The 25012-nt window shown below is 39.7% G+C and overlaps 1 protein-coding gene across 1 annotated transcript; it reads right to left on the bottom strand.

Moving 5' to 3' along the window:
* Positions 1-23379: 23379 nt before the first annotated feature.
* LOC149180233 (uncharacterized) lies at positions 23380-24141 on the bottom strand. Its single transcript, XM_089413815.1, has one exon. It carries the CDS (start codon positions 24139-24141, stop codon positions 23380-23382), a length of 762 nt encoding a protein of 253 aa, XP_089269941.1.
* Between the last annotated feature and the right edge of the window lie 871 nt (positions 24142-25012).

Genomic DNA, 25012 nt, shown 5'->3' with positions numbered 1-25012 from the left:
AAGTCCCCACCATCGATCTGCCTTGCCTGATCCAACGGTTATCGCTTCACCCGATCGCCAACTAGCTTGGCTTATCTCTGTCGTTGATCAGCCCCACCTGATCCAACAGCTATCGCGCGATATCGCGTCGATTTCTGCCCGATCGTTATCCACCCGAGGGCACGTGATGAGAGTGGTTTCTCTGTGCTACGTGTCGCCCAGTTAGGCTAATCGCGCAAAATTTTAGAAAACCACTTACAACTTTGAGGGCACGCGATAAACAACTTACCGCCCTCTAAACCTGCTCCATCATTTCTACACGTTTCTTTTGCCCGCGATCTAATCTCCATCGTCCATCTGCTGATTAATCCTATCCATCCATCTCTTGACTTAGCCTCCGCGATATAATCTCAGCCGTCCATCTGTGGTTAACCTTGTTCGCCCATATATCTACGTAACCTCCTGCGATCCAATCTTCGTCATTCATTTGCCTTTCACCCGACTGATCCAACGGTTCTTATGCATTATTGCTCCCTCACGTCCTCCTTTCACTAATTTTGACCTCCGATTGCTTTTTCTGCTTGAAACCTGATTTAGCCTAAGTTTCTTTGTTACAACTTAGTATAGTTTTGATTCTCTTTACTTTTGCAACTTAGATAATTAGCATTAGGTTAGTGTTGATTTGGCAATTCTTCTTAGCATAGCTGTTTAATTGGTTAGTTAGATTATGGTGTAAGTTTAGCATTTCATGTTGTTTTATTCATTACTGCGGTATAGTAGCTCTCTCTCATTATAAGTTTGCTCCCCTTCCATCAAAGAATTAAGCTTCTTCTGACTCTATAGAAGTTTGGCTTGGAACCCCTGGGGTCTCTTACTAGACAAATAGTGACAACAGGCAGGACCTTCACTTCTACTTGTGCATATAGCATTGTCACCTCCAAGTTTGTACGAACCCCGGGTTGATAAGTAAAGCTGGTAGCCCTGGGAGTTGCAACATTATTGTTGCAATACCTAGGCTCATCACTTTTTGGTGTCGTTGTTGGGGAGGTGTCTAAGTAGAAGTAATTACTGCTTTCTTCTATTTCTAGTCTCCAAACTTTCTTTTCTTCTACTTCTAGTCTTCAACTTTCTTCCATTAGTTTATTTCTGCAAAAGTAGTCTAGTTTCTTTCTTTCTTTCAGTTGTCATTATCTACTTTCCTTTCCATTTTGCAAGTACTTTCTAGCTTTAACAAAATCTTACAAAATCCAACCCAAAAACATTTCCTTTCATGCCTCGTAGGATTAGGGACACTTCAGGGAAATTATTGTCAAATACCCCCACTGCATCCAACATGAAACCTTCTCTCTTCTTCAGTGACAATGAATTGGAAGACCCTTTAGGTGAGCAACCTTACCTATTTAACAAACCTACAGAAGAAGAATAAGAGGAAGAACCCATTCCTATTGAACCAATGGCTAGAAACCAAAATGACAAGAGAGATAGAGAAAGAATTGAGAGTGCCTTCTCCATCAGGGAAACCAATGGGGACACCAAGATGAAGAATATAAGCCCCTCTACTCTACCTCATTTCCATGGCCTGACCACAGAGGACCCTGACACTTTCCTATTTGAATTTGTTGTTATATGCCAAACCTACAGATGATGAGAAAAAGTTAAAACTATTCCCATCTACCCTCAAGGATGTAGCATTGTGCTAGTTCATGGGTTTACCTAGAGATAGCATCACAACTTGGGCTCAGATGCAGCAGACTTTTAACAACAAATATAGGGACTATTGTAGGTAAAAGGACACTAAAGAAGAGCTTTTTAGGATGACCATAGGCCGGGATGAATCCCTAGAAGAATATGAAGAGATATTCTAGCTTAGTTACAAAAGGGCCAGGTGCACACTTGACCCCGAGTCACTAAAGTTGGTCTTGCTTATAGGAGTAAGGGAAGATTTTCTGGATACCTTAAATATGATAGCAGGAGGAGATGTCTACAAATTACCCTATGAGGATATTAAGATTATCTTTAGAAGCCATTCTAGGGCAGCCAGGAAAAAGAGTAGGGGTAGTTAACCTATGGCCATTACATCATCCTTTAACTTATCCATCAAAGGTGAAATTGGAAATATGATGGAAGATTTCAAGAGGGACATGATGCAAACCCTTGTCTTACAATTGGACACCATGAACATCAAAAGGAAGCAAGAGGAAGCAAAGAGAGCCTTGGCCATCTTTCGTCCTAGATTCACTAGGAGGCATCCTAGGAACGAATGTCCATTAAACTGTATTAAGATTTGCTCAGTCTGTGAAGAAAACCACTCCACAGACAAGTGCCCTTTCTTACCTGTACTCAAAACTGTATATCAAGGAGTTGAAGGGGTCACTGAGCAGCTTTGCTACATCAACCAAAGGAGACCTCCTGGGCCTAGACCATACTAACAGGGTATGCAAGGGCCATCCCATGCATATTACAACCCCAACCAAACCACAATTATACCTTCTTGGGGACCCCCTGATCATCCTTCCTAGTATACACCCCCTCCTTGGTCCTACGCATCTCAGTATCAACCCCAGCCAGCCAGCGAGTCATTTCAACCTTATGTTCAACCACAACATCAGTGGAATACCCCACCTCAGGGGTGGAGGCCCGAATTCAACAATGTTCCAGCCCTATTGCCTCCACCACCTACCCAACCACAACTCCTGCACAATGCTCCACCTAAGAAATCCCAAATGCCTGCCCAGCCAAATCTAAACCCAAACAATAGGCAGGCTCAACAAGCATACAGTGGAGAAACATCATACCTAGCTTATCTTGTAGAAATCTAGGAGATCAACCTAAGATCTGGGAGAATTATCCCAGAAACCCAACCTCCCTCTCCACATGGGGAGGTTAAGGAAGAAAGAGAGGAAAGCAACCTTAAATTAAATCCACCCTTTCCTCAAAGATTAACCCAACCACTCCAGCCTACCCTAGAAGAAAATGAACTTCTAGGAGAATTGAAAAATCTATGTGTAAATATCCTCCTTCTCCAAGCAATCAAAGATGTTCCTATTTACAATAAGTTGATTAAGGAGAAGTGCTTCAAACATCTAGGAAGAAGCAAAAGGGATTCCCATACCATTAATGTCATTGGGCAGTTGTCTGACTTAATGCTGGGGCAGGTAATATGTCCAAAATATTTGGACCTTGGAAGCCCTGTAGTAGATGTGCACATCAATGACACCATTGTCCCACACACTCTAATTGATCTTGGGGTTGCCATTAATGTGAAGACCAAGGACACCATGCTCAAACTCAGCCTCCAAGGGTCATTAAGGAAGACCACCATAGTTCTACAACTTGTAGACCGTTCCACAGTCACCCCCGAGGGAATTGTGGAGCATGTGATGGTCTCCATTGACTCTTGGGAGCACCCTGCATATTTCCTAGTTCTCTAGCCTAAGGCTAAGCTTATTGGTTACCCTCTCATCCTTGGGAGGCCATGGTTGGCCACAGCTGATGCTTACATTAGCTGCAGAGCTGGGAATATGACCATCAAGAATGGGCATATGTCCAAACAATTAGTGTTATACCCTCCTACTCAACCTTATCTAGAGCATGATTTACCTTTCTCGTTGGAGGAGGAGGAGGAAGATGAGGGTTATTATGCCCATATTTATACTTTGGAAGCAATCATATGAGGAGGACAACAAGATGAGGATGATTTAATTGAACACCTACTCCAAAGTCCAACTCTTAGTTCACTTCCATTAGAAGAAGAAGGGAAACCCATAAAAATCATCCAATTGACTTATGCTTAGCCAATTCCAACCCAATCTGTGTCAAAACCATAGAATTTGGCCTAGAGAAGACTTTGAACACTAACCCATCTCTTTCTAATTTAGAAGAGGAAAAGTTATGCCACATGTTGAGAGAGAACCTAGAAGCCTTCACTTGGAGTTATAAAGAAATGAAGGGAGTACACCCCTCAGTGTGTACTCACCACATATACATCAAAGAAGGTTGCAATCCAGTCAGGCAAGCACAAAGGAGGATGAATCCAACTCTTATAGACATAGTCAAAGAAGAACTGCAAAATCTGCTAGATGTAGGATTCATTTGCCCTTTCTCAGACACTGAGTGGGTCTCTCCTTTAGTTTTAGTTCCCAAGAAAAATGGGAAGTGGAGGATTTGTGTTGATTATAGGGAGTTGAACAAAGCCACAAAGAAGGATCATTTTCCCCTACCCTTCATTGACCAAGTGCTAGATGGCCTGGCACGGAAGAAGTTGTTTTCTTTCCTAGATGGATTCAGTGGGTGCAACTAAATCCAAATCTGCCCAGAAAACCAGGATAAGACCACCTTCACTTGTCCTTGGGGTACTTTTTCCTATAGGGTCCTCCCTTTTGGCCTATGCAATGCTCCTGCCACTTTCCAGAGAGCAGTCTTTAGTATTTTCGCTGAATTAGTACATGATGTTGTGGAAATCTATATGGATGATTTTACACCTTATGGTTGTGATTTCCAAGAAGCCCTGACTAACCTAGGCAAAGTATTACATAAATGCATTGAAATGAATCAGTCTCTTAGTCTAGAGAAGTGTGAATTCTAAATGAATGAAGGGACTGTGCTAGTTCATTCAATATCTCAGCAAGGACTGCAGGTGGACCCAAACAAAATAGCAATCATCCAAAGGGTCCCACCTCCACAAAAGCAAAGAGATGTCATAAGTTTCATAGGATTGGCTAGATACTACCAAAGGTTCATGAAGGACTTCAGCAAGTTGGCCTCTCCTTTGTTTGGATTGTTTGCCAAAGATTTTGAGTTTATATGGTCAAAGAGCTATCAAGAAGCCTTAGACATTCTAAAGGGTAGGTTAACTACTGCACCAATCATTAGAGGCCCAAATTTGGCCCTCCCCTTTCATATTCATGCTAATGCCTCACAGAAAGCCATAGGAGCAGCCTTAGGTCAGGAAGAGGAGAAATTTCCCTATGCCATCTATTTTATCAGTAAAAACCTGTCAAAGGTTGAGCTAAACTATACTGTGACTGAAAAGGAACTCCTGGCTGTTGTGCATTCACTGAACAAATTTAGGCATTACATTACAAGCTATCAAACATTTGTGCATATTGATCATGCTACAATCAAATATTTAATGAAAAAATCAGATGTTAATGCTAGAACCATAAGATGTTTTCTTCTATTACAGTAGTTTGAAGGAAAGTGTTGTTGTTGACTTTCTATCTAGAATGAATCTGCCTACAGGTGAAGAAGGAATGGTGGATGACCAGTTACCAGATGAGCATTTGTTTGCTATTTCAGTTCTCTCCCCATGGTTTGCTGATATAGCAAACTATCTGGTATCAGCACAGTTCCCACCAAACTTGCCCTCTAAAGAAAAGAGAAAGATAGTCAGAAAGAGCGTCCCCTTCACCTAGATTGGGGGCAATCTATTCAAACTTGGCCCAGATCAAATCTTAAGAAGGTGTGTAAGGGAAGAGGAAGTCTTTGACATCCTTCTGACCTGTCATGATGGGCCTTGTGGAGGTCACTTTGCAGCAAAGAGGACAACATTCAAAGTGTTGCAAGCAGGCTATTATTGGCCTACTCTTCATCAGGATGTGAAAAAGTATATTAGTCAGTGTGATCAGTGCCAGAGAATGGGAAAGATTAATCCAAGAGATGAAATGCCCCTACAACCTCAAGTGACTTTCGAGCCATTTGACAAGTGGGGCATGGACTTCATTGGGCCTATCAACCCTCCTTCAAAGAAAAAACAGCACACTATTGTGTGCACTGATTGTTTGACTAAGTGGGTTGAAACCAAAGCAATTAAGGAAACAATAGAAGAGAAGGTGGCTGAGTTCCTAAGGGACAATATATTCTACAAATTTGGGTACCCTAGAGAGCTAGTCACAGACCAAGGTAGCCAGTTTACCTCCAGCGTGATTGAAGAACTGCTCAACCATCACAAAATCAAGCATAGGACCTCCACTCCTTATCATCCACAATCTAATGGGCGAGTGGAGGTGACCAATAGGGCACTGGAGAACATCTTAACCATGGTAGTGAGAAGCAGTAAGAAGGATTGGGTAGAGAGACTAGTTGAGTCCACCTGAGCCTATAATACAACATGGAAGACCACCACTGGATTTACACCCTATGAGCTGGTCTATGGTAAAAAGGTTGTGTTGTCCATTGAATTTGAATATAACACATTGAGGATGGAAGCCCAACTAGATTTAGATCTCAGTCATGCACAAAAAGAAAGGTTGTTACATTTGAATGGCTTGGATGAATTCAGAATGTAGGCCCTCCTACATACAGAGATAGTTCAGCTTCAGAGGAAGATCTGGCATGACAAGCACATCAAGGAGAAGCAATTTCAAGAAGGAGATTGGGCATTGTTATATGATTCCAGGTTTAAAGACTTCAAGGGCAAGCTAAGGAAAAGATGGCTTGGACCTTATGTGGTGGAAAGATGCCATGACAATGGTTCAGTGCAAATCAGAACTATTGATGAATAAGCCATTCCATTGCTAGTTAATGGACACAAGTTGAAAATGTACAAGAGGCCTTTATCAAAACAAGAGTTCATTGATAGTATCAGTAAGACAATGATGATGGTAGATCAAGTTCCAACTCCTCCCTCATCAGGTCACTGAAAAAGGAAAAAACAAAAGAATAAGGATTTAGGTGAAAACCTCCATGAGGCACCTGAGTCCCATCTTTGGGTTGAAAACCTCATGAGGCGGCCCAAGGATGAGAAAAATGAAAAAGAGTAAGAAGATCCCTGGGTGAAAACCTTCCTTGAGGCGCCCAGGGAAGATATCTAGGGTGAAAACCTCTCTGAGGTAGCCTAGGTGTTTCTTTAAAATATATATATATATATATATATATATATATATATAATAAAAGAAAAAACATAATTGTTATTTGCAGGTGGGTGAAAAAGACAAGCAAGGAGCAAAGAGAAGATCCAGAGGGAACCATGCCTCACATATATTCATCTCCTCCACTCCTTATCATGCATCCCTCCATCAATTCTATTGTTTTTCACTTCATTGCTTCAATTTAGGTGAATATTGTGTTTTCTAACAGAATCACCTCAACCATTGACATCATCCCTACATCCACATACACTCCTACTCCCTCTGTCCATTCATTACAGCATCCTCACTGCACCAGCCAGCAACATGATCAAGAAATTCTAAGGGAGACACCAAACATTTCCAAGTGGTAATCCAAGAGCTCCACAGTAGCAACATCATCAAATCCAAGAGCTCCACAGCAACAGCAACAGCATCAAATCTTCAGTCACAGACACCTGCAAAAGCTAATAAACCATCAACAGGCAGTAGAGGAGGAAGAAGAATGACCATCAGTAGCACCTCTGATCTTTGACAACTGCAGCATGGCATCAAGACCACAAGTAAGTATCCCACTCACTCACTCATATGCATCATTTGATCAAAATTTGTAAAGGTTAAGAGGTAGTTGGTTTATAAGCGAAAAGGTGGCAAAAAGGAAATTCTTTAATAAGGAAAAATAGAATGCAAGAGTCCATAGATATAGTATTGTTATGGCAACCATTTGAGAATGCTTGAAGAACTAAGATTTGGGGTAGAAACACCAATGCACCAAAGACTTAGCATACCCTATTTCTTGATGCAATCACTCATAGACTCCAGCAACAAAGTAAAGGAAGGAAATTCCCAGCAGTTAGTTCACCATGGGTTGATCAGGATCCTCATTAAGGATGCCCTCCAAAACCTCAGGATCCCTATAAAATGGTCAGTCTTCAGAGACTTACCAGTAGAGGATGACATCAAAACCCTCATCTATGATGTTAGTCCTTCTGTCAGTGAGGAGGAGGCAAAACAAGAAGAAGATACAAAGCTAGATGGGATGAGATGAATAAAGAAGAAACTAATACAGAGGAACATGCTGAAACACAAGGAGGATGATGCTGAAACAAAAGAAGAAACTGATGGAGATGAGAAAGAACAAAAAGACAAAGAATATAAGAAAAATAGATAGGACATTTGTAGGAAAAGGAAAACCAGCTAGCGTGTATGGCCAGCCTCTCATTAGAGGTCATCCAGTGTAGGATGCCAGCTAAATCCTATACTCCTTACCTTAGAGAACAATGGTTGCAATTTCATATTAAAACACTAACACAAAGGAGCACCATGGCATTTTAGGACTACAAGCAGTTTATTGATCTTTGTGATCAAAGTGCACTAGAAGATAGGGCTAAAATGGCTGAGTTTTACTTGCACAACATGGCCCTCACAGACATGAATATTTGGGATTCTGAGCTAGGAGATCTACAATTCATAGCTTTGGCATCATGGAGGAACCATGAGTCAAGGGTTGCAGAGATGAAAAGAATATTGGCTTGAGATCAAAATGGACCTCTTTTCATCAGAGTTGAACAATCAAATCCCATGGCCCTAATCAACACACATAATCTAATTGCAAATAATCCCCAGCTAGCACTTAGATAGTTTGCTGCCCAAGAGCAAGCAATTTCGCATTTTGAGGATATGTTTAGGCTGCTAAGAGATGATAATATACATGCCTGCTAAAGGAGATGAAACACTGCCACACAGCTTGAAGATCAGAGAATATCACTTCCCTCAAAGGTTGAGAGAGGCACTCAACAGGACACCTATGTATAAGAAATCAATGCAAAGGTTGAAGGTCAATTGGATAGGCCTAAAACTCAGTCCACCACTACTCCTAGGGATGCTAGAAGGGAGAAAATAAGAAGAGGAACAAAGGTAGTGGGAAGAAGTAGAAAGGAAAGCAGGCTTCTATAAACAAGAAGAAGAGACCACAACAGAAGAATGGGATGTTAGAGAGGCTACTAGAGCCATGAAGGACATGGAAATTGACTAAGTTACTCAGAGGATGAACAACACTTTCAGTAGGGAGGTGATGATGAGCCTCACTATTGAGTAATTATATGGGCCTTAATTGGCCTTAATTCACCTCCTAGCTTAGTCAAACCAACTATTCTCACAACTTATTGCATACTTTTGACTATATTTTGTTTATGAAATGAGTTAGAGTTGGATATTTGGCTTTGTGATCTAATGTGCATATAATGCAGGAATAAGGGATGAATGCAAGGAACTATGGCAAAGATAAAGGATAAAAGGATAAATGCAAGGAAATATGGCAAAGATCTTGGGTAAAACTAGAATGGGTCAAGGGAGAGTAACTATAGGAGGTAAATCCTCCTCATTTACTACCCCTCCATTTAGATATTCCATCATCAGATCAGAGTGCACACAGCCATCACTTTGAAGATTAGAAGATAGCTAAGCATGTGAAAAGGACATAAAACAGTCTATCTTAAGTTGGGAGCCAAGCCTCTCTAATGGAAGGAAAGTCGTTAGAGACTTCAAATGTATAAATAGAGAGGCTTAGGACCTCATTAGGATCCCAGACTTCTATTGTAAAACTTTCTTTTATTTCTGAGCTGCAAATACTTGTGACAATTTGCTCTGTAATCCATGGTTTTTCTAATAAGAATGAGTTATGTTTAAGCCAACTCTGAGTTAACTCCAAGGGCTGAAGCTCTTGGGTTAGGGCCCGACCCAAGCAACCACGGATCCTCTTTACTGTACATTTATTCTAGCATAGAGTTATGTTCTGCTCATTTGTTTAAATAGCTTCCTGGTTTTGTTTACCTACTTAAATAGCTTTCTGATTTACTTGTTCATTTGCTTAAATAGATTCATGGTTTTTCATTGGTTATTTGCTGAAGTAGCTTTCTGGTTCTGTTCATCTGCGTTGTGCTTAAGTTTACTTTCATTTATACCTGCTTTCATTTCACAGGTTATTTAAAGGAAAAAGATCACAATTAGGTTATGCGCGGGTGTCTCGGCCTCATCTCCTCCCTCTGGGACCATGAATTGAGGAAGGGACCCTACAGCAACCCCAAAAACATAGTCTTTGGTTCTCGCATGAGCTATGGAGTTTGATGTTTAAAGCAGTTAATTGTTCACACGCACTGGTTCACTCTGTCATTTTCATTTGAAATCACCTCCATCACGTTTCACATCCATCACTTCATTGTCATCCGATCACCAACAAAGCTTCACAATCATCGTCTGATTCACTCTTTTCTCCAACTACTACCTCGCGTGGAGTCCACCACTCACTTTATGAACTTTAAGTCCCCACCGTCGATCTTCCTTGCCTAATCTGACAATTGTCGCTTCACACGATCGCCAACTAGCTTGGCTTATCTCCATCGTTGATCAGCCCCGCCTGATCCAACGGCTATCGCGTGATATCGTGTGGCTTTTTTTCCGATAGTTATCCGCCCGAGGGCACGCGATGAGAGTGGTTTCTCCGTTCTACGTGTCACCCAGTTAGGCTAATCCGGTAAAATTTTAGAAAATGAATTATAGCCTTGAGGGCGCACGATAAACAACTTACTGCCCTCTAAACCCGCTTTTTCATTTCCGCATGTTTCTTTTGCCCGAGATCTAATCTCCACCATCCATCCGTCGATTAATCTTGTCCATCCATCTCTTGACTTAGCCTCCGCGATATAATCTTAGCCATCCATCTTCGGTTAACCCTGTTTACCCATCTATCTATGTAACCTCCTGCGATCCAATCTCCACCGTTCATTTGTCTTTCACCCTACTGATCCAACGGTTCTTATGCACTGTTGCTCCCTCATGTCCTCCTTTCACTGATTTCAACCTCCAATTGCTTTTTCTGCTTGAAACTTGATTTAGCCTAAGTTTCTTTGTTACACCTTAGTCTAGTTTTGATGCTCTTTACTTCTGCAACTTAGATAATTAGCATTAGGTTAGTGTTGATTTAACAATTCTGCTTAGCATAGTTGTTTAATTGGTTAGTTAGGTTATGGTGTAAGTTTAGCATTTCATACTATTTTCTTCATTACTGCAGTAGAGTATCTCTCTCTTACAATAATTTTCCTCCCCTTCCATCAAAGAATTAAGCTTCTTCTGACTCTATAGAAGTTTGGCTTGGAACCCCTGGGGTCTCTTGCCAGACAAACAGTGACAATGGGCAGGACCTTCACTTCTACTTGTGCATATAGCACTGTCACCTCCAAGTTTGTATGAACCCCGGGTTGATAAGTAAACCTGGTAGCCCTGGGAGTTGTAGCATTATTGTTGCAATACCTAGGCTCATCAATGGCAATAAAAAAGAACAAGACCTCAAAATGCAAAAGAGAAAGAAAATGTTGCACCATACAAGAAGTTCAATGTAGCTAAACAGGGACATGGGCCACAACAATAGAATAGAAGTGATGGTACAAGACGTTTGAAGTGTTGGACATGTGGTAAGGAACATATTAAGAAGGATTGTCCACAAAATTAGGGTGGTAGGCCTCATATTTACAGTGCACAAGAGGCATAGACAGTTGGGGATGTTGAGCAGATCATTCCATGGAGTTATGCAGCGCTGGATAACAAGCAGGCAGAGCACCAGGCAACCGTTATCAAGATGGATCGTAAGATTTGTGATCAAGTTGTTTCCATTTTGATTGACCCTGGATCTAATTATAGTTATGTTAGTCCTGACTTAGTGGATAAGTGTGGTTTGAATAAAGAAGTGCACGTAGAATCTTGGTTAGTGCAGTTGGCTACAGGTAAAAAGAAGAGAGTATATCATTGGGTAAGAGCTTGTGTATTCGAGTTGAATGGTATGGCTACATCAACGCATTTGAATGTATTGTCGTTTGGATCATATAGTATGCTTTTGGGTATGGACTGGTTGTATCTTCACAGGAACAAACTGGATTGTTATGAAAAATCCATTAAGTGCTTGGATGACAATGGAGAACATAGAATCTTATAGGGTAAGAAGAAGGCAACATCAGTTAGAATGGTTACAACTATGCAGGCAAAGTGTAGTCGCAGAAAAGGGTGTGTGTTATTTGCAGTGCATATTTCTAGCGATAAAGGTAAGGATGTTGAGGATGTAGAGGTATTGAGCAGGTACTTGATCTTGCAACAGTTTCAGGATGTGTTTATGGCAAAGATTTCAGAGTTACCACCTCATAAAGAAGTGGACTTTTATATTTAATTGGCACCATACAGGATGAGCACTCTAGAGTTAGTAGAGTTAAAGTTGCAGTTGAAGGAAATGCTTGACAAGGGATACATTAGACCAAGTGTGTCATCTTGGGGTGCACCGATATTGTTTGTGAAGAATAAGGATGGCACTGTTAGGTCATGCATTGATTACATGTATTTGAACAAGGAAACCATCAAGAACAGGTACCCGTTGTCGAGGATTGATGAATTGTTCGATCAGTTGAAGGGAGCAACAATGTTCTCAAAGATTGATCTGAGATCTGAATATCATTAGGTACGCATTAAGGAAGAGGACATATACAAGACAACTTTTCGGACCAGGTACGAGCATTACAAGTTTATTGTAGTTCCATTTGGTTTGACTAATGCTCCAGCTACCTTTATGTGCTTGATGAATAGTGTATTGCGTCCTTGTCTAGACAAGTTTGTTATTGTGTTCATTGATGATACCTTGATATATTCTAAGAATGAGGAAGAGCATGTCGAGCATTTAGTAGTAGTGTTGAGATTGCTGAGAGAGCATTAGTTGTATGCTAAGCTTAGTAAATTCAGCTTCTTTCTGACAGAGGTACATTACTTAGGACATGTCGTTTCCAAGGAAGGTATAGCAGTGGATCTAGAGAATATAAGAGCTATCATGGAATGGGCAGCTCCTAGAAGTGTGGATGAGGTAAGATCATTTATGGGGTTAGCAGGTTACTACAAGAGGTTCATTGAGAACTTCTCTCGCATTTCATATCCTATTACATTATTTCAAAGGAAAGGTAAGAAGTTTGAATGGACAGAGGAAAGTGCAACAAGTTTTGAGCAGTTGAAGCAGTTTTTGATGAATGCTCTAGTTCTAAATATTATAGATCCAAACAAATAATTTGTGGTGTGTATAGATGCTTACAAGTGAGGGCTTAGTGGAGTCCTTATGTAGGAAGGACATGTAGTGTGCTATGAATCAAGGAAACTAAATGAGCACGAGCAAAACTATCTGACACATGATCTTGAGCTGGTAGCAATCATCCATGTGTTGAATATGTGGAGGCACTATCTTCTTGGCAAGAGGTTTGTATTGATGAGTGATCACAGTGGGTTGAGATACTTGTTTGATCGGTCGAATTTGAATGTCAGGCAAGCTAAATGGTTGGCCACGATCAGTGAGTTCCATTTTGAGATCAGATACATCAATGGTAAGGAGAACAGGGTTGCATATGCTCTTAGCAAGTGGATACGAGTGAATCATATAGAAACTATGAGTTCTTATGGGACAGTTCAGATACATCAAGGGTAAGGAGAACAAGGTTGCAGATGCTCTTAGCAGGTGGATACAGGTGAATCATATAGAAACTATGAGTTCTTATGGGACAAACTTACATGATCGTATATTACAGGTAGGTCAGCAGGATGACAAGTACATGGAGCTTATGCATAGGTTACAACAGGGTACATGTGATCAGGATGTGGACCATCGTCTCGTAACAGATGGATTTATAATATTTAGGGATAGGATATATGTGCCAGGAAGTAGTGAGCTCAAGAAGACTATCTTGATAGACTTTCATGTGAAATCGTATCCAGGTCACCCAAGATATCAAAAGACATTGAAATCAGTGAAAAAAAATTATTATTGGCCAAATCGAAAGAAGGATGTGGTAGAGTTTGTGGCTAGATGCTTAGACTGTCAGCAAATACAGACAGAATGTAAGCATCCAGGTGGACTACTATAGCCGATTGCAATTCCAGAAAGGAAATGGGAGGTCATTTACATGGATTTTATCACAGATTTGCCGAGGACATCTAGACTTCACGATTCCATCATGGTTGTGGTGGACAGGTTGACAAAGGTAGTGCACTTCATTCCAGTGAATTCTACTTATTCAGCTAGTGATGTAGCACAAGTCTTCATCAAAGATGTGGTCAGATTGCATGGTGTTCTGAAGAAGATTGTGTCATACAAGGATGCTAAGTTCATTTCCAAGTTTTGGAAGGAGTTGTTCGCAGGATTGCGGATAGAGTTGGCCTTCGGCACAACTTATCACCCATAGACAGACAGACAGACAAAGAGGGTCAACAAGACATTGGAGGACATGTTGAGGATGTATGTGATGCACTAACAACGAAAGTGGGAAGAGTATCTTCCACTGGTTGAGTTTGCTTACAACAATGGGTATCAAGAATGTTTGAGGATGAGTCTATTTCAGGCATTGTATGGGCGGAGTTGTAATACTCCCATCAATTGGAGTGATCCAGTTAACGGGGTGTTGATTGGACCGGCTATGTTGGCAGAGATGGAACAGGAAATAGGTTATCAATAAGAATCTAAAGGTAGCACAGGACAATCATAAAATTTATACAGATCAAAATAGGTTGTTTAAGGAGTTTCAGGTTGGGGAATAGGTGTACTTGCGTATCAAGACCCAGAAGAGCTCCTTGGGGATTGGATCATGTGTCAAGCTCGTACCTCAGTTTTGTGGACCTTTCAAGATTCTTGAAAGGATTGGACCAGTAACCTATCGACTTGCACTGCCTCCAATAATGAAAGTTCGTAATGTTTTCCATGTGTCATTGCTTAAGAAGTATGTTAAAGATGTTGATCATGTGATTGACTAGTTTGTATTGCAGGTGGAGCTAGATGGAGAATTCCAGCCAACCTCAATGTATATTGCAGAGAAAGATTCTCGTGCTTCGAAACCGAGCAATCAAGTAGGTTAAAGTGAAATGGAAGCACTTTGGGCCCGATGAAGCTACATGGGAGATGGCGGATCAAATGTGGGCTATGTATACTGCCTTATTTGTTGGTTGAGTGAATGCTTTTGGTATATGTTTCAGTATGATTTTTTGGTATATGTACATATGTATATCGATGTAAATACTACAATGAGTTGTGTTATAAAGCTCCAATAAGTGGTATGGGTTTCATGTCATCATGATTGTCATCTTGTTATGTTTTTCATGTTGGTTTTCTCTTCAACAGGTTGATCACTGTAAATACTGCTTCGAGCTAAGTTATAAAACTCCATGGGCAGTATGTTTTCCTTTCAACAGTCTTGTTGGTTGTATGTGTCATTGAACACCGAGGACGGTGTTCCCCCAAAGGGGTGGGTTCTGTAACACCCTGGAGAAAATTTAATGTAATAAAATTTAATAAAGGAAAAATAATAACCATGGTTATGGGACACTTATTCCAAGCTGAATTTTGGGCAAATCATCCTAGTGTGGGTGTTCATTTGGTTTATTATGGCTAAGGAAATTGACAAAGGCTTTGGAAAGGCATGAGACATTGATTAGCATTTTATTTATGAAAATAGTGGAAATTAGGAGAAAGGGAAGGTGAAAGATCACAGGTTACACATGAGGAGGTAAATGAAGGAAAATAATGGAAAAATGAAGAAAATAGAGGCCTCATTAGTAAAAAGGCTTTTGAGCATCAGTTTGTAACCTTTTGTGAGTTTAACCTTTTGTCAACTCCTTTTTGGATATCTCTCTCTCACTCTTGGACACTAAGATTTTTCTTGGAGCACTTTAGCATTGGATCAAGAAGGAAAAGAAGGAAAAGGAAAGCAAGGATCAAGAAAGGAAGAGTAGGATCAAGCAGCTACATCGGGATTATTTACATGTATCAAGTTGCATGAATGATTTCCTTGCTAGATTTAGCATGCATGGTTATGCATGTATGTTCTTGGCTATCTTGTTGTCATTGGCATGGGTTTTGTCAAGTGTGACAATGTTCTTCAGCCTTACCTTTCCATTTCCGGATGGCCACAGTGTGATGGGTTCTCATGTTTTTGGTCGAGTTGGATTGTTGGATGGATTCGAAACTGAGTGAGGTGGTCTCTAAAAGAAAGAACACATGGCCTAGTGACCCCTAAACCAGATTTTGGGATGCGGTAAAGCTGTATTTGTGTTACCTCGGTGGGCCTAGGAATCCTCGACCGATGAATGGCGGGATATACGATAAATCCTAGAGGTGGGTGCTCTCCATTAGGCCTAGGAATCCTTAGTCAGTGATTGGCATGATATACAGTAAAGCATGGAGGGTGGAGTCCCGATTAGGGCTTAGTGATCTAGTGTGGATTGCGGTAAAGCTTGGTTCTATTGATGAGGGTAAGGTGGTGTAGCCTCGGGAAGACTTGGTTGAGTTCTAGTTATGAGTCCCACATTCATGCTTGGAATATGGCATGGGGGTGATTCGCTGAAAGAAATATTTAGTTCAACCAATATATGGTTGAGTGGTTCATGGAAGTCCCAAACTTGGCTAGCTTTTGCATTCATTAATAAGAGTTCCTTCTCCTTGATATTTCATGTGTAAATGTACTGGTTTATATGTGGATTTTATGGTTGTTGTATCCTTATTATTTATGTTGTTTATATGTTGGGCATGAGTATGTTTTATGACAGTGATGATATATGAGTCTCATCGTGTTTTGATTTGTAAATGAATGAACAATAAATATATGACCTAATAGATGATAATGCAACTGACGTAATGAGGAATCAATGCTTCTTAGTGATTCTCAGATAATTATGAGACCCCTATGCTTAGATTTGTTGTTATGACCTATAGATTGCATATTTGTGACATGTTTGATGAAATTATTGTCATGGCTAGTAGGGGTCCAGTCAAGTCTTTGTTCGAGTATTTACATTAGTATCATTCTTTTGATGTTACTTTTCATTCCTGAAGGTTTCATGGAGTTCTGGGCAGTGGCCTGAGTCCTAGCCCTAGAAAAGTGGCTCAAAATATGGGATTGCAGGCTTAGAACTAGCTAAAAAAGACCCCAGTCGCTTGCATGCCCTTGTTGTGAGAGCAACTAGAGGTCCCAGTCGCACACATGCCTATTTCATGCAAGCAACTAAAGCTCTAGGTCAGTGATATGTTAAGTTTCCTCAGGGGTTGGTTGGCTCCTGGAGGTTCTGTAACATGTGTAGAAGGTCAGGTTGGTTGTGTTATGTCAGTTCCAATTCCTTAATTATACACAAGGAGTTGAATCAGATCATAGTAGCCTTTCGTCACATGTTTACCCCAATGGACTGGTTAACTTGGGTAAATGTGGGAGGAGGGTGTTACACAGTTCAAACATAGCTAGGGTTTATTAATTGTATTGCAAATGTGTGGATTTAAATTGAAATCATCTACAACTCCGAGTACTTCATTTCACATCTATAATAAGTTTGTAATGCTTGAAAATTAATGTATTGATATTTCTCTCATACCTTCACACAAGGGTTTCATGTTAACGATATATTGTTTTCAACTCTGCTATGAAAATTCCTATCATGCAAAGTTCTTGGGCAAGTGTTGAGACTTATCTGTGGTTTATATTATTTGACAATGTGAAACGATTTCCCAGACACTTGAATGCTTGATTCATTTAGCTTAACTTTTGCACATTACATCACTAATTTGTTGTTGTGAAAATTGATGTCCGGGGTTGTTTCTAATCTGAGTAGTGCTTTGAATTTTTGAAATGATAATTGGCATAACAAGTTACCTTGCTATCTCTTGAATTATTTGTGGTGTGAATCTCCTATAATAGTGAGAAGTGTTATCCATGAAATGTGTTTGGGGATAATTCTAGGGAAATTATAACTCTTACATCACCTGAACACATTGATGTACACAATGAACCAAGTTCTCTAGTGCATTATGTCAACATCACAATGATATTATCTTTGTTTAAAGGCATACAACACTGGTTTAATTTATGAGTTTCATTCTGTTCTCTTGGCATCACTTTCTAGTTGGTTTTTAAGCAATCTTCCATGATTTCAAAATACACATAAGACACCTCTAAAAGGAGAACTATGATATTGTTAATTATGTTATAAGTATGAACTCTAGGTACATGAAATCTGATATAATTTAGCCTTCTAAAAATGGTTTATGTCCTTTGATATAATTTTGTGCATGTTATATATGGTTTTTTCATTTTTGTTCCATGATGATAAATGCATAAATTGTGATTCCTCACAAGTATAATAAGTGGTCCATGTTTGATTTGATATGACATTTTATTTCATGAACACTTGAAATTTCCTTCAGCAATATTCACTTTTTCCTTTTCCAAAGCATTATGTCGATTAAGTTGTTGTTAAATTAATTATCCCTTTTTTTAACGATAAAATTATGTGTTTGGATACAAAACAATGTTACAACATTATAGAACTTAAAGAAATATATTACTAACAACTTCAAGATGTTATGAGGGGAAATTACAAAACTATAGGATGCCAACAAAATTACATCTCAATCGAGGCATTTAATGGTGTATACTTTGTAGATGGTGCCAAGAATGAGGAAAAAACTCATTACCATGGAAAACCGAATTGAAGGAGGGACCATGTCCTGATATTGAGCATCTTCAAGCCCCAATGTTGGGGAAACTTCATTTAAATTAGGAGGAATAGGAACAATAGGGAAGACAGATTTGACAAGTGAATAAGATTGATTAACATAAGCACAAGCTTGCTACAATTCTTCAACTTGCCCGTTCAAACTATCAATTTCGTCCTTCGCCCGATGGAGTTGTTACTTATGGTCAATTAATATCTCCAAGACTAAATCCATCTACACAGGCAATTGTTGATGATAGAATTAAAGGTGTAGAATGTTGTCACGAAGGTCAAATACTTCACTAAATGGAAAATTTGAAGATTTATGCCACCTTTTTGTCATATTCATAAAAAACCCAAGAAATTGATCCAGTAGTCAAGTTGTCCATGCACGAAAGTTTGCAATGAACATCCCTCGAACCATATTGGAAATGTGAATCATGAGAAATCTCTAAACATGAGCCATAATGTGGAGTCATAAACTATCATCATTTTGTGCATGCGTCCATTTGAATATTAGGATGGTCGGACGATAGGATGAGCCATCTAGATATATAATTGTAGTAGTCAGGGAGCTCGTGTTAACTCATGGCAATTTGCACCAAGACGTGACCCAAAGGTGTGCTCCAGGTGATACAAATGTGAGAGTACAAATGACAACATTGTCATGGTATGGGGCAAATAATCTCCTTACCATTGAATCGTAAGGTTTCTTCCACCCCATGAGTGGCATTCTTGGCTAAAAAAATGACTGCATTTTTTTTGTGCCTTAGGACATGGAATGCGAGGACCTAAGGAATGGAACCTAATTTCATTATGATGTGTTTGAAATTTGAGTGGAGTTTAGGATCAGTGGGAGAGTTTCCAAGGTGCATATGCTTAATAATATTTTTGGAGTCTACCACCACAAGTAATTTTTTGAGCCATAATTGCAAAGCGAGTGAGACTCCTTAAAGGAGAACATAAGATTTTGCCTGGTTCTTTGTGACTCTTCCAACATGAGTAGGAATTTTTTTCTTATCATTTCAAACAAATGAGAAACCCCCTTCCCTTCCCCCCTCCCCACACATACACTTATCACTTGTGAATTAAGTATCTTTAAAAAATAATCACATTGGTATATTCCCTCCCTATATCTTTGAGATCGAGCACCAAGTTTTGTTATCCAAGCTCATCTAGAATAAATTGCCTCTTTTACTACATTACCTAACTCAGTTTGGCCTTTAGGAAAACCCTCCCTAGGCTAGGAATACCACACCTTAGCCTTAAAGTGAGGAACAAGGCTACCAAGGTGATAGTGGGTGCCTTTTCTGGTAGTTGCCCCTTAGCTCTTCCACTGGGATTAGAATTTTTTCCTCTACATGAGAGTTTGAGTCCCAACACCTCTCAAAGTTACACGAAGACCTAGAGAGTTATGATGTTTAAATGAATGCTTTCAAGATTAAAATAATAAAAGAAATTCCATCTTCTAGATTGAAGAGGAATTATAAAAAGCACAAGCATCATAAGAATTAAAGTATTGCACCGAGAGAAGAGAGGTGCATCCTATGACCCAATATTGAGGAGATTGTAACATATATCCCACTATATCTAAAATAATATATGGAAAACTTAAAACAAAGTAACATGCATTTAATGTTGAAGTGAAAATAGTCATCTCTCTCTCTCTACTATTATGATACCATATTGATTATATATATATATGGATGGATATGAATTTATGATAATTTATCAAGTTCAAGTGAACAAGTTAATTAAAGTGATGTTTAGTAGGTTAGGTGAGATAATTGCCATATAGTCTACGTTGAAAATAAAGGATTGATTTAATTCTAGTAATAAAAGTGCATTTGATTGACAACAAGGAAATATTGCACACTCCAAGTTAATCGTGATCATGCGCTAAAAATGTTGAATTTCAATCTTTTTGGAAAGATTTGTAAATTGTCATTTTAGAGCTCTTCAGGAGTCTCTTGAGTTGATGTTTGATATTCAAGAAACCAAAGACTCAATTCCCTATATGAAACAATGACAAGTGTGGACTCTAATCATTGTCATTATGAGTGGTGAAGCATGTTATTTTGTATGGAGAGAACCTAGATATTGCACCATGTGAATACATCAATTGTGGTTGGGATTATCAAAATAGATAAGAACAAGCATGAACTAATAACAAAGTTTCATTTGTCATGACGATGGGACATCACCTAAGAGAAATCCAATTGATGAGTTTATCATCAACTTCCTAAAAGGATTGTGGCATAGATTTTTATTTTTATTTTTAAAAAACTGAACTCTAATTTATATATTTAAATCAACAATCCTCTGTATTCAACAACAAAAAATGGGCCCCCCAAAAAAAAACATAGTACGCGACATATTTTGTATCAAAAAATACGAAAAAAAATTAACAGGAGTGCGATAAATAAATATAGAGAAACCATCAAACGAATCATATCAACATTGATATCTATATTCGGGCACAAAATATAATCACAATCAAAAGATTAAATCCCCCTGACATTCCAGAAATGTGCACTAGAGGTCAACCCATAGGAAAATGACCTGAGCCCTGCAACGACCCGATCAAAAGGACTAGAACCCGATGCGCCCTGGATTCATATATAGACCTTCCATGGATAGATCATCCGCAAACTGGTTGAGATCACGATGTATATGGGAGAAAGTAACCAACTGGAAAAATCCCTTTATCTTGTGAATTTGTTGCATCCCACCAAGGCAGGGGCAAAAGATGTTTGTTTGTTGATCCAATCGATTGTAACTTCTGAATCACAAAAAATGTGCACCTAATTGAGATTCAACCACCTGGTATAATATAGGGATCCCCAGAGGGCAATGACCTCTGCCCTATTGTTTGTACCAACACCTGCATTACAACAAAATTTCAAAGAGTATTTTCGTGGCATAAATCCTTATGCTAACGAGGCATCCACAATGCTAAGACACCTTACTATAATATTGAAGTCAATTGATTGCAATGCGACTATGCTTGCTTGCTCAATATTACCCTCTCCTCCTTTATATGACCAATGTATTGTTGAGTATGTATATATATGTGTGTGTAAATAATAAAATTAAAAAAACACTAAAAATAATGTTTTGAAAATGTTCTAATGAGTACAAAACACTATTTATATTTACCCAAGCATAAATCCATCTATAAAATAATATCTAAGTCACCTTAACCTTAATAGCTAAGTAGTAATGTCAAGTCACCTTTTTTTTTTCCCATGGAAAAAAGTCGTAATTTCTATTGATGTATAAGAAATTACATTTTGTAGATGCTAAGGCATATGCATATGGAGGCAGAGTTGCCTGTCAAGTTCAAAAAAGGAAACTTTTGACCAGAAAGGTAATGAACAGTTATATCTCCACGCAGGGAGTCTGTTATCTGTTGTACTATATCTATGCCTTCTCTCTAACATAGAGAGAAACATGATCAAAATTGTAAGCCTTCTCTTCGCAGAGAGAGTAACTAAGTATCAAGATCTGGGTTATATATCCAAAGTCATAAATATAGACCAAAAAGATGTAAATACAAACATGTTATATAAAAGTTAATCAGAAAATATTGTAGGGCTTATGGCCCATTTTCTCTAGTATCCACAAAAGGTCTGTGATAACGCTGGTGGTAGGTCCCATCTATTTCCTCCTGGATCAGCCAGTCATTGCCCTGTCTAAGCGCTGCCTCTTTGGAGAGGTGATCTACCCCCGTATTTTGCTCCCTGTAAATGTGGCGACAGGTAAAGGAGTCAAAAGAAGATATCAATCTTTGTGCTTCTTCTAATATATGCCTCAATGAAAATGCATTACAGTGGGATGCATTATTTAACCAATTGCAAATGATTTTGGAATCACCAAACAGCTGTAGATGTCTGCAATTCTTTTCCAATGCAAAATGAATGAGATGTTTAGCAGTGCAGAGTTCAGCATAATTATTAGTTCCCCTGCCTAAATTTATTTGGATCTTGAAGCAATGTGATTCATTTAGGTAGAGAATGGCTCCTCCACCACAGCCTGCCTCCTGCGTAGAACCATCAAAGTATGCCCACGGTTTAGATTTGTCTATGATTTCAGGTATAATGGTGCGGGGAGGGGCATTGGAGTCCTCCTCGGGAAGTAGATCATAATCCCCAATGGTATGGAGCAGGATGACAGACCAATGGGGTATTTTGTGGTTGAAGATAGAATGATTTCTAGCAATCCAAAGTGACCGGCAAACTAGAAGAGGCATATTTCTGGACTTTCCATTTTGACTTTGACACCATGTACTCCAGGCATCCAGAATGTTGTGTCCATGCCAGAATTTTAAGCTAGGATAGTGAGAAATGATGGAATTCCATTGTGCCTTAGTGGTGGGGCAGTGTAGGAAGAGATGTTCAGTACTCTCTTCATCATTGCGACACAGGTGACACCAGAAAGGGCCATGGAAGGATCTTTTTATCAGATTTGTCCCTGTGGGTATCTTATCAAACAAAATATTCCACATTAGTAAGCGAGTACGAGGGGCCACCTTGAGCTTCCAGAGTAATCTCCAAGTCGGGTTTATGTTCAAGGGTTTGAATGGTTCCATTAATCTCAAATAACCCTCTTTTGGAGAATGTGTTCCGTGTTTGGAAAAGGCCCATATAATCTCATCCGGTCCTTTTGATAGTCGGATGTGTGCTTGTGTAAGAGCGTCCGTGTATTCCTGCCAATCAGGTCGCCACTGCATAGGGATGTCTAGATCACGAGCCGATTTCCAAGCCTGCTGTAGGAAAGAGGAATTGTATCTGTCACCGATGTGTTTAATGTGGGTGATACCCCTGCTGTGTAAATGCCTTATCAAGTCTGCCGGTAGTATGTGTGCATTGCCACAACCAACCCATGGGTCCGTGCCAATACGAACAGCATTTCCCTCCTTTATTCTCCATGTAATGCCTTCACGAAGGAGAGGTAATGCGTTTATAACCGCCTTCCATACATTGGAGATGTTGTTACTTGTTTTGTGCTACTGTCTGAACCAGTCCATCAGGTTCATGGGCCAAATGTATTTCATTTGTGCAAGCTGGGACCAGAGGCTGTTTGTAGTGATAAGATGCCAACCGAGTTTAGCTGCCAGAGCTTTGGAAAAAAGATCAAGCCTTTTGATGCCCCATCCTCCCCATCTCTTAGGCTTTGCAATAGTGTCCCATTTTACCCAGGCAAATAACCTACCCGGTTGATTGCCTTTCCATAAGAATCTGCAACATATACTTTGAAGCCTGTTCAATATACCTTTCAGTATCCAAGCCAGGGTCATCCAGAAAACAAGAGTGGCTTCAATCACAGCTTTAATAAGGACTAATCTACCTGCACGGGATAGATATTTATGGTACCAAACCTGAAGATGCATTTCCACTTTTGCAATAAGCCATGTCCAGTCCGCGATCGTGTATCCGTTAGGCTTAAGCCTAAAGCCCAAATATTTAAGATCGTCCTCCAGGTTCAGAGACGTAAAAGGGAAACGTTGTGAGGTAAAAATAATCTCATGTTGTGTGCAGCCAAAGGAAGTAATCATAGATTTGGCATCATTTATAGTCATCCCGGTTGCCTGTTGAAAAAGATTGAAGATATTCTGGAGGACCGTGGTGTCTCCAATACTGCCATTTAAAAAAATGAGAATGTCATCAACAAATAATAGATGGGTGAGATAAAAATTCTCAGAGATCTTAATGCCAACCAGTTGATTCCTATTGCGAGCAGATATGATGGCCCTGCTTAATCCTTCCATGATAAGTAAGAAAAGTAGGGGGGAGAGTGGGCATCCCTGCCTGAGACCCCTCTCCGAGAGGAAGAAAGATGTGGCTTCCCCATTTAATAACACATTGTAAGATACATCTTTAATGCAACTCATGATACATTTAATATATGCATATGGGAAGCCTAGGTGAGTCAGTAATAATCTTAAGTAGAGCCAATTAGCTCTATCAAAGGCCTTTGAGAGGTCCACCTTCAGAATCATGCCTTTCTGTTTCTTCATCTGCAAAGTGTGGAGGAGTTCCTGCGCTGTGGCAATAGCCTCATGAATCTGTCTGTGCTGAAGGAAAGCAAACTGCTCAAAGGATATGTGCCTGGAGAGGATAGGCTTCAGTCGGTTTGCTATGACCTTTGTGATAATCTTGTACAAACAGTTGCAGAGAGAGATGGGTCGAAAGTCATTGAAAGAGGAGGGGTTGTCAGATTTCGGAATGAGGGCAATGAAAGTGGATTTGATGGCCAGGGAAATTCTTCCACTCCTTCTACTGTCCTCCACAATCTTGAGTAAATCATCCCCCAGAATATCAAAAAAGCTATGTAGAACTCGATGGTCCACCCATCCAGCCCAGGGCTCTTGTCTTTTTTAAACCATTTTATAGTTGCCTCAAGCTCCTCCTTCGACACTTCCATCATCAGGTCCTCCGAGTCTTCCTGCTGTACAAATCTGGGAAAGTGTTCTGCAACCCACATGATTTCCATAATATTCACAGCTCTGGGCGCCTTGTAGATGCCTTTGAAGTGTTCAATGGCTAATCTAGCTAGATCCCATTAGGATGATACTGATTGTCCCTGATCGTTACGAAGTTCCCAAATAGTATTAATGGCCTTTCTGCCATTTGCAAACT

This window comes from Pinus tabuliformis, chromosome 3_2 (assembly GCF_031772625.1).
Source record: "Pinus tabuliformis cultivar Carrire ecotype Pingquan chromosome 3_2, CPIR1, whole genome shotgun sequence".
In the NCBI taxonomy this organism is placed as follows: domain Eukaryota; kingdom Viridiplantae; phylum Streptophyta; class Pinopsida; order Pinales; family Pinaceae; genus Pinus; species Pinus tabuliformis.
This window is presented reverse-complemented; position numbering and strand designations above follow the sequence as displayed.